Genomic DNA, 14,362 nt, shown 5'->3' with positions numbered 1-14,362 from the left:
AATCCCCCCATTAAAGTCCAGTCTAAAAGGTAACCATGATTCACTTCAAAGTCAATAGCGTCAACCTGCGGCATTCGTCACCGGTGGCAGTCCGGTGATTTATTATGCTTATTTTAATGAGCTTTCCTGCCACAAAGCTAATTGCTTGTGGATTGTTCGCAGAAATTACCCAGCGCCTCGAGCGAGGCGTTAAGGCTTCCATAGCGTTTATATCAAATCTGATTTAAGTAATAAGCTCTTTCAAAAGGCCACACGGCCATCAACGCCGGGTAAATGCTGTGTGACCTTTTTAAAAGCGTTGCAGCGTCCCAATGAACCACGTATTAGGGCTGCGCGCCATGAACAATGTCCTGCCTGTTTGTGTATGTTTTTCTCCCATTCTGTGAATTCAGATGAGCTAGATTTCTCTTTTATTGTGAGAAGAAAGCAGATCAGATCAGAGGCTTCTGAAAGCTTCAGGGAGGCTAGTTATTTGCGAGCATCTTATCAACAGCTGTGGCGGCAGACGTATGGCTTGACTTTATCTGTGACAGATTCGGACGTCGCGCACAGCAGATGTGAGGTGGATTTCACACACTTCAGACATCAATGCTTCAGACACGTCTGCCGTTTTATACTTTTCAGCTTCACGCATGCACAAATGTTATCTGATTTATTTGCGTATAGGATGAATTTTTTTTTAAGGAGCTTTCCACAGTTGAAAAGCAAACGTGTTCATTCGCAAAAATCAGCGGTGTTTGTATACCCATCCATTGAAAATGGTGTACTGCAGATTGTCTCCCGTACAATAGTTTAATCTGATGTGACCACTTTCAACGGACACTAATGCATGATGTAGGATCAGAGAAATGCATCGACCGCAAGACCCATTTTATTGCTTTTCCATATCTCAGGCGACATAATGAGCTCTCAAAATAGTAAAGATTCATAGTCAGGTTTTATGGTTTCATAATATCCACAGACTTATTTTGAGTTACAAAAAATGGTTCTTTGTAGAAGAGAATGAACACTATTATAACGGCTTAAGAAATAAGTGATTGGGTATCTGGATATTTGGCATCCCTGCTGCCTGCATGCGAAGAACCCTTTCTTGCATCTTTGTTTTTAAGTTATTTAGGGCACGTTTAGGCTTTGGTCGTTGGGAATGTTTAAATATAATGGGATAAGATTATAGGTATAGAGTGAGAGTGCTATATGATGAATGTCTATAGCGCAACGTATATCATGAATTTGATGAGGAGCGTTCATATTAAAATCTTCGGCTTGCAGACTGAGCACAGTTTATGACATTGTTGCAATATAAAAACTTTTTACAAGATTGCCAGGGTTGTTTTTTCCTCTGAAAAATCTGAGATGGAGGAAACTTAAGCTAAAGTCTTGCGTTTCTCTCGTTTAATCTCATTGTTGTCTAGAGGAAGCTGCTAGAATATTAAAGAAAGATTTTTCTTCTCTTGCGGATGAACGCCTTAAAGAGGATTCGAAGCAAATTTGCCTTGTACGCTTCACTCCAGGCGATTTTGACGAAACTAACAGTGCTCTTCGAAATTGTACAGCGCTGGAAACACAATGGATCTCATTTGCACCATTTACACAATACTGGAAACCAGCTGGGGGTGTCAGCGTCGCCTTCGGCCCGCCCGATCCCTCATCCTACATGCATGAGCGAGAAGGCAGGAGGAGGAAATTGAAGCGATCTGTGTTGATTAAGGTTGAACTGAGGACAGACGAAAGCAGAGAACCGAAGGTCACCCCCTTTATCTATAATCACATCACAGCCAGCGCTACTGAAGGATCAGCGTTTCATAATTACTCATTATTCACGGGTCGGTCACAGAGAGATACAGTGATGTGCTGGTTCTTTGAGCTTGGAAATGCCGTACGGGGATGTTTAATTAAAAAAATGGCAAAAATGTTCATGTTAATACCGCTGTTCAGACGGGTAATCATGTTGAAACCACGTCTGTTTGCCTCGGGATGTAAAAACACGGATTACTAAAATGCCGCAATTAAAGGTTCAGAACACTGCAGCTCTAAACATGCATCTCATATCTCATGTCTGGTTTTCACAAGTGATGGCTGCTGGATTCAGAATGGATCCTGCGGTTTTACGGGATCAATATTCAATCCGGCTTATTACGGATTAATCCTTGAATATCTCAGCATCATTAACTATGACAGTTGCCGTGTTCTGGATGGGATGCAAGTGTATTGCTTACTGCACCTTATATACTGCATGCATGTATTTTTTTAATAAGATGTGATGCTAATTTGCTATAGCACACATGACATCTGACAGACACCATCTCAAAGACGTCTATTTTTCTTAGACTTATGAATAAATTGACCGATGTGAGAGGTTGGGTAAATGAGACCGTATGCTGCGAGTACAATAGTCAATGTCATAAATGATGGTAATTATTTTACATTTTCACACCAGGAACCTTAGGGTTTTGCTGCTGATTCACAGCTTTTTGTATCTACTCTTGAAAATCTTCATCTTGTAAGTACAGTAACATGCATTCATTTTATACCAGTTCATTGAACATGTGCTCATTTCACTCCGGTGCGTCATTTGAATTAGTTTTTCATGTGGAAACAACCATGGTGGTTAAGGCCCATAAGTTGCGCGTTTCCTCACAACAACACTTTATTATTAAACACGATTGTCATTGCACCAACAGCATCAGGGACCAACCAAACCATACAGTTTTAACCCCCAAAAAACATATATCCTTTGATAAATCCGAGTCTTTTCAATAGGGGGTGTCTAGAGAGCCAGAATAGATAGCTGTGAAATTCATCACGGCAAAGTCAGCCCCATATCTCATATGAAGTTCTGCTGCGGTGCACACGGTTTATTACAATGCCTCATGAAGCTGTCTCCACAAAGTGTTTAGAGAGAACGTGAGCTCATTCAAATGATGCTGATCTGAAATTCAATCGCGCCGTGTCAAAGAAGCCACATCCCGAGATGCTCCGAGCTCCTGCCTGTCTTTACTCAAGCTGTTTCGAGTTCTAAAGAGTGTAAATGGAGATTAACGCAACACTGCACATAGTTTGATGGAGAGTTGGGGAGAAACTGCACGTTGTGTCACATCCCCGTTCTTGTTACTCAACCCGGCCACGATAAGCGTAGCCTTTTAGAGAAAGACAAGCAGCGGGAGATAAAGGTGATAGATAAAGATGTATGCTGGAGTGATAAAAAAAGTGAAGTCGTTTTCCTCTCAGACGTTTCCTTTGGCACCGGTTGCAACCGCGAAGCCGAGCTGGTCATTATGAGTGAAAAACTGTCCCGGTTCAAGGCCCCGGCTTTATTGGAATTGCTCGTAAGTGTCACTACGTCACGCTTGTCCCTTGAGGTGTATTACTCCATGGTGAAATAAGTACTGGGTGATAAAAGAAAATGTTCGATAAGATGTATTGATGCCAGAGGGAGCTCACAAAAGACCGCATTGCTCTATGGACAATATACTGGCAGATAAAATTGACTTTGATTTCAGAAGCCAACATTCTCGGATCAGAGAACAGTTCTGTGATTTCAAAAATCACAGGTCAAGATTCAAGTCTATATTACCGGTTTAAAGATGGAAATTGTATAGATTTTTCACATATCAGTCCTCAAGTTACCATTAAACAAGTTGAATTCTTACAATAAAGTTTTTCTTCTCAACAAGGGGGACCTTTAACATACTTCAAAGGTACTAAAGATGAAGCTAAAACAATTAAAAATGATCTGTGATAGAACCAAATACCATATTTATGCCAACCTCTAGAATATTACATTTATAATTCTTTTTGTTAATTAAATGTATATGTTATTTTATATTCATTTTGAATGATTTATTCGCAATTGAGACAGTTAAATTCATATAGTAGTAAATTACTAAATTAAATATTGTTGTGGACAGTAGTGGTAGCATGAAGTCAAAAAGGTTTCACTGTTCTAGACCAGGGAACACACAAACATAAGATATTGTAAACATACCTGAAATGGTTACGATTTTTCTATTTCATTGAATTTGCACATGTGGATTGTATATAACATTTAGTCATTTAGCAGACTATGTCTGGGACGAAAGCTGAATGTAGAAAATCGTATAAAGAACATACAGACCTTGTAAAATTGGGTTAAGGTCGTGTTCATCAATCGCTGATACAAGTACAAATACAAGCAACTTTGAAAAAACGTACGTATTAATGGAAAAAACCCACCTTGTGAGTAGTTTACAATTAATTGATGTAAATCTCTTTGTAAGACATAGGCCTAGATGTATCTTAGAATCTCCATAAACAAGCGTCCTAATATTCTTGTTTTGGAGTAGCTGAAATCTGAATGTGCCTGTGTCTCTGAGCTGAAAGTGTTAAGTTTCGCCTCTGACAGGTTGAAGCACACAAATGAGGAGATTTACGGCTCACCTGAAGCTCAGGAGACCGACAGCGGAGGCCGTGCAGGGTCCCCTGTTAATTATCAGACCTGTTCATGACTGACATCTGCCTTCCATCCCCTCAATTACAACATCACCAGTAGCTTAAAACAACCCCAGTAAACCACACAACATCGAGGACCTCCCATCCGCTCTGTGCGCACTCTGTAAAGCCTGTGTCTGTTTTTACCCAGTTGTTTATGACTGTGTTTTCTGAATTCCTGTGTGTTTGTAGTGTGATAAGGGCCATCTGGTGATGGATGCAATCTGGTGTATGGTTATCGTATAGTTATGATCCATGCAGAATGCAATTTGTTTCGGGTCATAAGCTAATTGGTGGTAATTTGTTGATTTATGTATTGTCAGATTTGAAGATACTCAACTTTCTTAGTGCGTTATCTCTGTATATAATATTGTTTTAAGAAAAACGATCCATTCTTCTATTCTCTCTTATCCTTTCCATAGTAATAGAACAGGCAGACAGAACTGAACTGCCGGTTCATAACTTTACATTTTTTTAACATTTAATCATTGGTTTAGGCGGCATATTTCTGTTTACCCCTTCACTCTCTGGTCCTCGCCTTCCAGCCTCTTGATGTGAAAAGTGATGCTGATGTTGACCACAGGTATGCGCTTGCAGAACGGCTGCCCTCCGTCTGCGGATCAACGGAGCGTTTCGTGGCCGTCTCACGCTCTATCGAGCCAAATGACGGAACACGGCGCTAGGCCAGACCAGCGTTACCACGGGGCTGCTGGAGTCCACCCGATCCGACGGTACGTTTTACCCCGCTGGTCTGGGGGTCAGCAGTGCAATACAGCATCTAGATTTTTCTTTGAGTCTGAAGGTATTTTTTAGTTTTTTTCACTTGTCATAAATTCTATTCTGAAATGTCAGTTTGTTTGACACTTGACATAGACACCTGGTGACATTAAAAAACACATATTATTTAAGTTACTAAACACAAGTAACTAAACTTAAGTACCTGAAGTGATGCATGCTACTGTATGTGCACTGCATACTAAATGGCATTATAAAATAGTGCGTTCATTCATAGAAGTACATAATCAAAAGTACAGTTTAGTTGCACTGTAATAAGTGCATATTAAATTGCATACGTAATAGAGGTACATAATACACCGAAGTCAGCCCAACCTTTCGACTCTACTGCATTCAAAATGTGTTTTCAGATCATGTTGATGTTCTAGTACGACTGTGGACGTGCATTTATTTATCAGTGGTTTCATTGACATCGTATAAAATACATAGCAGGGTAGAAACAGGACTCATTTTGCAGCAGCCCTGGCATGGACCAGTGATGTTGCATTATGTTGCCATGGAAACCCAATTTACTAGACCACATGCAACGAGGATTAATAGTTCAAATAAAATCTCAAATTAACTGATGAAACAATCTGCGGGGGATTTCGTCCCGCTTTGATTTGCTCAACCGTTTGCTTTGTAAAATTAAGTCGTCTCTTAGATCCTAGAGCCGTCTGTAAAGGCCAATAAGTTTGATTTTTTCCTTTTGTATAGAAGCATCTGTCAAATGCATAAATGTAAATGTTCAGTTAAGTTTCTATTAACATTCCCAGTACAAATGTTATTTAAGCTGTGTCTTGGTTACATAAAGACATTATTGTCATTGTTATACATTTCAACAGTTATTTTAGTACACCACCAATACTATGTGCAAATGTGTCATCATATGACTCCTAGTGGTGGTCTGCGGAATATCAAGGTTACAATCTGAGCAGTTTGTGAACAGAAGAGAGGTGATCACTGTTAATACACAGACTGTTCAGAAACGAAGCCTTTGCTTTAAATGTGAATCTTACATTAAGACCAAGAAAAACGTTACATGACTTTTGTTTCTTTGCTTAAATCCATTCAATTCATATTTACTGTGGACAAAAAATTAAGATGTTATTTATATATTTAAATGTATGCATTTTATTTTACGTGTTGTATGGGTTTTATTTTTTGCATTTTCTTTTTGTGCCTTTTATATATACACACACACACACACACACACACAGGCCTACACATACACATGTAAATTGTTCATCTTATTTTATACATGTTGTTTAATTAAATGCATGCATTTAATTGTATTGTATTTTATTTATTTTATGTTGTTTATTTTTCATGCGTTTTCCACTGATATCTGCTGTCACGTCAGGGCAATTTGAAGTCGGATTGGTACGGTTCCAGCTTTTGCATGACACAAACATCTCAGATATCCTTCCGATTGCTTTGCGAGATTGTTTCCAATTGCCCTGGTTCAGATAAACATAAGACAGCAAAACACGGCTACAAGTTTTGTTGATTCTCTCCTCTATCAAAAAAGCATGTTCTCTCTGCTCGCAGAACAGGTGCCCTCATCCGTGCTAAACCGTCGACTCTCCCCTGGGTGCGAGGGCAAAGACAGAAACCGATCAAGTGCCCCACTGGCTAAAGTGTTCGCTCTGTTCTACAAAGCAACCTAGAACACTACGCTTGATGGATCAGAAAATATTCGTAAGATGAGGTAATGCAATGAACTTGCATACATCTAGGCACCCATAACCCATCTTTCTGCAATGCTGTGAAAAGCAAGCACTCCCGGGCTAAATGACACCGCTGGGTGGCATTTTCTTGGCAGCGTGCCCGCCTTTGAGTATTTGATATGCATGCCTATAGACTGAAGCACCACTGATAGGGTATTTTACCCGCCATGATTTACAGTCCGGAGCAGGATTTTTCGCAGTGATTTGTAATGGCACATACATTAGGCACAAGTGATTTTGCACGGGACTTAGGGTGACGTCGGCCTTGTTGTTAATGGAGTGGGCTTCCGAGAGCAGTTTCCTCTATCTGCTAATGGGAAATCGTAATGCAAATCCAATGTAATTAAAACAAGAGCCACATGACTCAAACCCAGAGATCTGTGTGTGTGTGTGTGCGTGCGTGCGTGCGTGCGTGGGGAGGGGTGTTAATTTATATCATTAGGCAGGCAAATTAGCAGTAGCCAGAATGAACGGTTGATTATTTCAGGTCCGTGTTTGATAATGTGTCAGTGGTGTAAAATACTGAGCCATCCTGGAGGTTTAGGCTAAACACTGTTTGTGCAATATTCTTGGCACTGAAATGGCTCTTAGTAAGGATTCTTATAAGGAATTATTTCATGCATTGATGATAGTTTGGATGGGTTATTATAGTTGGTTAAAAAGCCATGTTGAAAATTATCGTAATGGGCGGCATGATGAGGGACAATCCCACAATTGCTTTTTATTGATATTATGTAAACCAGGGTAAGAATTCACTACAATTCTCCTTAATAACATTTTAGAAGCGCAGTATTGCATAATACACAATATCTGTGCAAGATCCGTTTACTACAGAGACTCTTAGTGTATCATAGCTTATATGTACAGACAAACATGACACTTTCTCGGTTTCTTGTCATGAATTTTAATGTAAAAAGATAAATGACTGTGTGCGGCGGTACATTTGAATCATCCTGCTTTTTAATCCTTATATTAAATATATTTTAAATAAACTTAATCGGCGTTTAAGATATCAAGTCTTTTTATGATCGAAATGAAGGGACTTTAAAACAAAATTTTGCAAATAAACTTTATTCAAATTAATTGTTTACCCCATTGGCAGATGTTTTTCTTTATTTTAAGCATAACATGTTGTATGTTAATGGAAATATATATAATTTCTTTTACCTTTTTTACTCCAATCGCAGGTTTTTTTATTGCTATTTTATTATTTTACCATATTGCCAGATATTTTTCTGGATGATTATCTTTTTCTTGAATAACAAGACCTATTATCCAAATATCAGAGCCTAAAATCACTGTTAGGAATTCGTCCATATCTTGCAGTGTACACCAACCTTGTTTAAATATATTGATGAAGATCTCAATGGTTGATATTTCATAGATCTGTCTGTCCTGGTAATCCCCTAGCAACCACGCTGAACTCCCTAGCAACCTTCCAAACCACAGTCGGCCAAGCAAATCATGTATTAGTTCTATTTCATCCATGACAAGTTTAAGCGTCGTGTTATCAGTGATAACAGTTTGACAGCGATGAGTGGAAACCACCCTAAAAATAAACCTGCTCAGAGGCGCGTGCCTAGGTGCACATATATTCACCCTCCTGCAGCGGACAACCGCTCATGAATTTTGCGTCATGGGACGATTGTGTCCCCCAACATCCTCGTGCATGTCGACAGCTGCCGTTCCATACCCGGAGTTCCTCAAAAGCTGCACGTCCTTTCAATGTCCGCGTGTCTCCGTGCTCTTTTGCATGCACTCTTTCTGTGTGCTGAATCTGCACCGCCTATCCACAAAAATGTTTTCAGATGCATTATGGGATTGTGAGTGTGCCGATCTGGGGGGTTTAGCCAGAGACGTGCATTCCCACCCGATATGAGCAAAATGTTTATAGCATGCAAACATGTTTTAAAGTGCTATGATCCGGTCGTTTTAAAACGTTCACCTGTAATAATGTTGTGTTTGGCTGAAAATTAGTACTCGGGTTTAAAATTCCGTTCCTCGTAGCTTTTGCAAATGATGGTGTCAGGCAATGCTATAAAATGCTCAATTAAACCATTGTGTGTGGCTCCTGACCGAGATGACACCAATAGTCTTTGTTGTGGTTCGGGCAGCCACGGGAGTCTTAATCTGCTGAATGCATGAATTATAATTCATGTGATCCTCTCTATTAATAAAAAGATATTAACATTTAATGCACAAGAACAAACGCAAGAGTAATGAGTTGTGCACCTCTGTCCATTATTTTCCAAATTCCTGAACAATGGTGCGGCAAAAGGTGCCGAGCGGCATTCTCGGGAGGCGTAGCAGTGGGTTATTTTGGTTGGCCATTGGCGTGTGAGAGGTGAGGCATGAATCAAACAGTGAAAATCACACTACACGGTCTCGCTCTACCATAACTCCTCTCTTCAGTCTCCTGGTTCACTCTTTAAAGGTAAGACTCAACAGTCTGGCTAAGAAATCAAAAAGTCTTAAGTTGGAGAGTAAAAACTGCCGGAGTCTTTTTGATTCAAGCAGAAAGATGAGATGTTCACTTCCTTTAGTCATTTTTGTGCATTTTTGCACGATCAAAACAAAGGCATTCAATCTAATGGCGTTTGATATATAGAGGTGAATCGGCAGGTCGTCTTTGGGCACGGCTGGAATGACATTCTGGATGAAGGGTTTGGTTGTAAATGTACAATGTGTGAGATGCTGTCGGTCATAGCGAGGCAAGCGCTGTTTTACATGCATACATATTCTCCATTATAGACATTTTGAAATAAAACTGATGGAGCTATGCAGTTAGTAAAGTCTCTGGCCCTCTCTTCTGCTAACTGGAACGTAAAGATGAATATTTTAGGTGTATCTGACTGTATAAAACTTCAAGTATCTACTTAATCAAAACTTAATGAAAAAGTAACTTGGAGAAAGTAAAAAACATTTCCTCACAAAAACGTATTGTGTATCTTGACTTAACTTTTTAACAGTCTGCCTAATGTTCTGATTATGTACGAGTCGAGGACCAGAAGTTAAAACCAATATAGCTGATGTTATGGTTGTTGAACGCTTAAAAACGTTTGCATGCAGACGGATCGGTTTTTATTTCGCGGGCAGGTTTTTTCATAATCAAAGATTGAATAATGAAAATTCATCGGACAAAAACCGTGTGAACCGATTAAACATTTTTACACAGTGATAAATATCTTTCTAGCATTATTATAGTTAATGTTTATCTTAAACATCTAATAAGTCGAAGAATATGATTTAACTTATTCACAAAAATGTTTCTAAGAGGAATATGACGAGTAAAATCCTTCATCTTTGAATTTTACTCCAGTAATATTTACATAATACAGTTATGAAGTACAGTAACTTTTAATTTGAAGTCCGTTGTATTGTAATTTAGTTCTTAAAGGCATAGTTCACTTCAAAATTTGCACTTATTGACTTTCCATAGTTTTTATTCCTACTATGGAAAGTCAACGGGGGCTTTTTTTTAAAGTGAACTACTCCGATATTTATATGAAGATCAACTTGTTTGCCTTTCCAGCTAAATAAAAGTGCCATTTCCCCACTCGGACTGTACAATTCGTAAGGCACCTGTGGTATCAGTACCTCCCATCACTGGGTTCGATTCACATACAAAAACATGAGTTTGAGCTTTCCGCCTGTGAATTTCATCCCTCAACACATTTTCCCGGAGAGACCCCATTAACCTCTGCTTAGAGCCGTGCAGCCTACCGTGTGCCGATCAAGGTCACGGTTTTCTCCGAGGGGCCAGTAATGTCAGGACCCCGATCTCTACAGAGTGCAAGCTTTAATGAATGTATCTGTAAAACCTGTGGGGGGAAAGCTGATGTGCACAGAGAGAGGGTTCGTTACGTTGGTGGAAAGAAAGGTCACGGTTCTTCCGTGTTTGTGTCAAAGAGAAACCCGATGTCCGGTTACCGTAATGCCACACGCACTGTGTGCATACTAGTAATGTGTTAGTATACTTGCCAATTTTGATGTCAAAGGTGACGGTTTTATTTCACGCATTTAGACGTCCTTTTTTAAGAGCGATCGTGGCGTCACTTTTAATCCGTGACAGATGGTTAGTATTTGCCGCTGATGTCTGATGTGTCCAGGAATGAATCAGCTGGCCTGAAGTGAAGCGCTGAATGGTGACCACAATTATTTTGGCTTCCTTTCAGGTCACATAGCGTGTTGAAGTCATGTCTGAGGGGTAAGTGTTGGCTTCATTTGGAGACTGACCTTGTCAAGGTCATTCAAAAGGACTTATTTACACAAAGCAACGGAAGCAGAGCTGTCGTTATTGCTCGTATTTAATTGTTATACTTGGAGATAGTTTGCTGAAAAAAAAATCTGTCATCCATTCACCCTCATCTTTTTAAAACGCAAAAGAGGATGGTTTGAGAAATCTCTTGGTGCTTTTGAATCCATACAATGGAAGTCAATGGGAAACCTTTCCCCTTTAAGATTTTATGCTTAAATACCCATATAGCATCTGGATTGAAACACCCCGGTAAATCCCCTTAACACTAGCCCATTTTGCTCGCCTGTTTTTCCCAGAAAATGTAAATAATCAATGTTCTCATGTCATCTGATGCATGTTGTTATGTGCGATTTGTTTTGTGAACATTCATTGACGTCTCCACAGACCGGTAAGCAAATCTACACCGTTTGTCTTGAGCGTTTTGACATGTTTGTTTTACTAGCAACAAATAAAAAGTGTCCATGCTAACAAATCCATCGAATCCTTATGGCATTGGATGAAATGATCCTATACTTTTTTCCCTTCGTGATTCTGTGAAGACAATGAACAGCATGTTAAAAACTAATCTACACTGTAAGTTTCATCTGGTCCACTTTAACTCCACTGTGCAATGAGTCCTCATTTTAGAAATTGAATCTGTAATGGTGTCAAACAGTTAATGCATGCAGCACAGCGTGTGTGGATTAAACCCACCAGCAGGATTGTTTTAACATGACTGCAGATTATAATGAGCCGGTCTTAACTCTTCCCGATCCTGCAGAAGAAAAGGACAAAATCGAAGTATTCAGCGACACGCAGGCTTCTGCTGAAGGTGGGTCAGAAAGTACACAGACATCAAAACCGCACACGTGTCCCGATGAGAGATTAGATGAAATTCAGTTTGATCTGTGCGTTTAATTTGTCTTTGTAGACTTATTGCATGATTGAAACACATAAAAAGCTATCTGTGGATGCAATCTGTTCTTTGCCAATTCCCGTGATTTTAATTTATACTAACTTGACTTCTCTCACCCTCTGCCCGGCTGACCCTCAGACCAAATTGCTGAGAAAAGCAGAAGGTTTGCTGGTGAAAGAAAAAGAGCAAAAAAGCATCGAAAGAGAAAACGCCCTCAGGGAGAAAGCGCCACCCCTTAAACTTCCCGGCCTTTCGATTCAGGAACTGCAGGTGCAATTGTCGACGATGTTACATATTTATCGTCCTCTCTTTTATCATGGCCGCACATTATTTTAAGAATGTATGATTATTGTTTTTACATTAGTAAACTGAGATCTTTGCAGGACCTTTGTAAAGATCTGCACGAGAAGATCGATGTTGTGGATGAAGCCAGATATGACTTGACTATTAAAGTTGCCAGAAATGATGCAGAGGTATTAAACGGTGGTGAATGCTGTTGCAAGAAAGCAACTATAATGATTCTAAAATGTTATTTATGATATGTATAATTTTATGCAAACTTTGAATTTTAATAAAAATATTAAAACTGATTGCAATAAAGCAATACAAAGAGAAATGTTTATTCTTTACTAATTATTGATACCATAAAATATAATAAAACTAAGTGAATATTGTAATATGGGGTATAAATAATACAAAATGATTTAATAATTATAAAAACGATTAATTTAACATTTAAGAATAATAAAATATTTATATTGTATATAAAATGTAATATCATTGTAATAAAATGAAGTCCACTTTTTTGACTCCTTCACTAAATGCATGTTTTTACCAGATTCTGTCACTAACCCAGAGGATCTATGAACTGAAGGGCAAAATGAAGCGACCGAACCTGAAGCGGGTGAAGAAGTCAGCAGATGCCATGCTGGGAGCGCTCTCGGACAACAGAGTCATGAAAGCAGACTTCAAAGCCAACCTCAAAACAGTGAAAAAGGAAGAGGAAAAGGTAAAGCTCTGTTTTATAACAAGTGCACCCATCTGGCTCTCATCTCGGTATGAAGAGACGGATTATTTCGATTCCTTTGAAGGCCCAATGGTGATGAAATGTTAGCATTTAAAGAGCTCCTGTCTGTTTGAGGCGTGATGCCGCGGTCCGCTGTTATCCAACATACACGTGCAACTATTTCTGTCTCACTGAAGCGTGTTTTTGCCATTTCTCTGTTGTTGCAGAAGGAAGAGGTCACGGACTGGAGGAAAAACGTGGAGGCCATGTCAGGCATGGAAGGCAGAAAGAAACTGTTTGACGCAGGGCAATAGATGAAAACGTGTGAAATATCACCATCCGAACATAGGCCTGCTAGAAAAAAAACCTCTAGTCGTTTTCGTGGTTTCCATTACAATTCCCATTAAACCCATTAGAACGTGATGGTTTCTATCATTTATTTTCTTCTTCATATGACCGTGATTGTTTGAATTTCAATCACCTTGAATATTATATGATAAATTATTCATTTATTTGGTCGATCAGCTGTGGCTTGCGTGCAATATTAATTTGTGATCACTGCGATAATAAAAACACGTGGGCACTCTCTGTAGAGAAGCATAAGATATGAACTAATATTCGTATCGACTGGGTAAATATTTGATTCATATTCTGTGTTGATTGAAACAAATAAGGATACGTTTACCCTTGATTGAAGAGTATGCTTTATTTATTACGGTTTTGTAGTGAACAAACGGAAAGGGTTTAAGTTTGAGACCTTCATCAAAGATTGGATTAAAACGCTTTAATGTCACTTCCAAACATCTCTGCATGTGGTCACCCAGCTAAAGGCAGTTCTGTCTTTTGACCTACAGGTGGCACTTTGCATTTAACACATTACCACCCCAGCATACTGGTTATATTGATGTATTGACAGTGTATGAGCAGGAGGGGGCGACAGCGTAACAGCCAACTCCACGTTTCCAGCATGTTATAATGTCCAGCAAATGTTATATAAATTTATATACTCTGACTTTCTTCAGTGGTGCAAATAAGGCAGAAGGTAAAGGCAGACAACCCTAGTCCCCGTTTACTATCACTACAGTGAAAGAGAATGGGGGCTGTCGTTTCTAAACATTCTGCCTAAAAACAGAATACGACTATTCTGTTATGTGTGAAGTACATGAGGTAGAGCAAATAATGTATTTATGCTGATATGTACTGAAGTTATAAGTTTGCTGTCCCTTTATCTT

The 14,362-nt window shown here is 39.2% G+C and overlaps 1 protein-coding gene across 2 annotated transcripts in view; it reads left to right on the top strand.

The window, feature by feature from the left end:
• Positions 1-13,552, top strand: part of tnni4a (troponin I4a) — a 138,613-nt gene extending 125,061 nt beyond the window's left edge. For both annotated transcript variants that reach the window (XM_079454188.1, XM_079454187.1), the window contains 5 exons: positions 11,990-12,040; positions 12,263-12,394; positions 12,508-12,597; positions 12,963-13,133; positions 13,358-13,552. In XM_079454188.1, coding sequence (XP_079310314.1) covers positions 11,990-12,040; positions 12,263-12,394; positions 12,508-12,597; positions 12,963-13,133; positions 13,358-13,444 — 531 coding nt within the window. In that variant the 3' untranslated portion in view covers positions 13,445-13,552. The remainder of the gene's footprint in view (positions 1-11,989; positions 12,041-12,262; positions 12,395-12,507; positions 12,598-12,962; positions 13,134-13,357) is intronic.
• The last annotated feature ends 810 nt before the right edge of the window (positions 13,553-14,362 follow it).

This window comes from Barbatula barbatula, assembly GCF_947034865.1.
Source record: "Barbatula barbatula genome assembly, chromosome: 4".
NCBI classification, from domain to species: Eukaryota; Metazoa; Chordata; class Actinopteri; order Cypriniformes; family Nemacheilidae; genus Barbatula; species Barbatula barbatula.
Note: the sequence above shows the minus strand (reverse complement) of the source record. Positions and strands in the feature narration are given on the sequence as shown.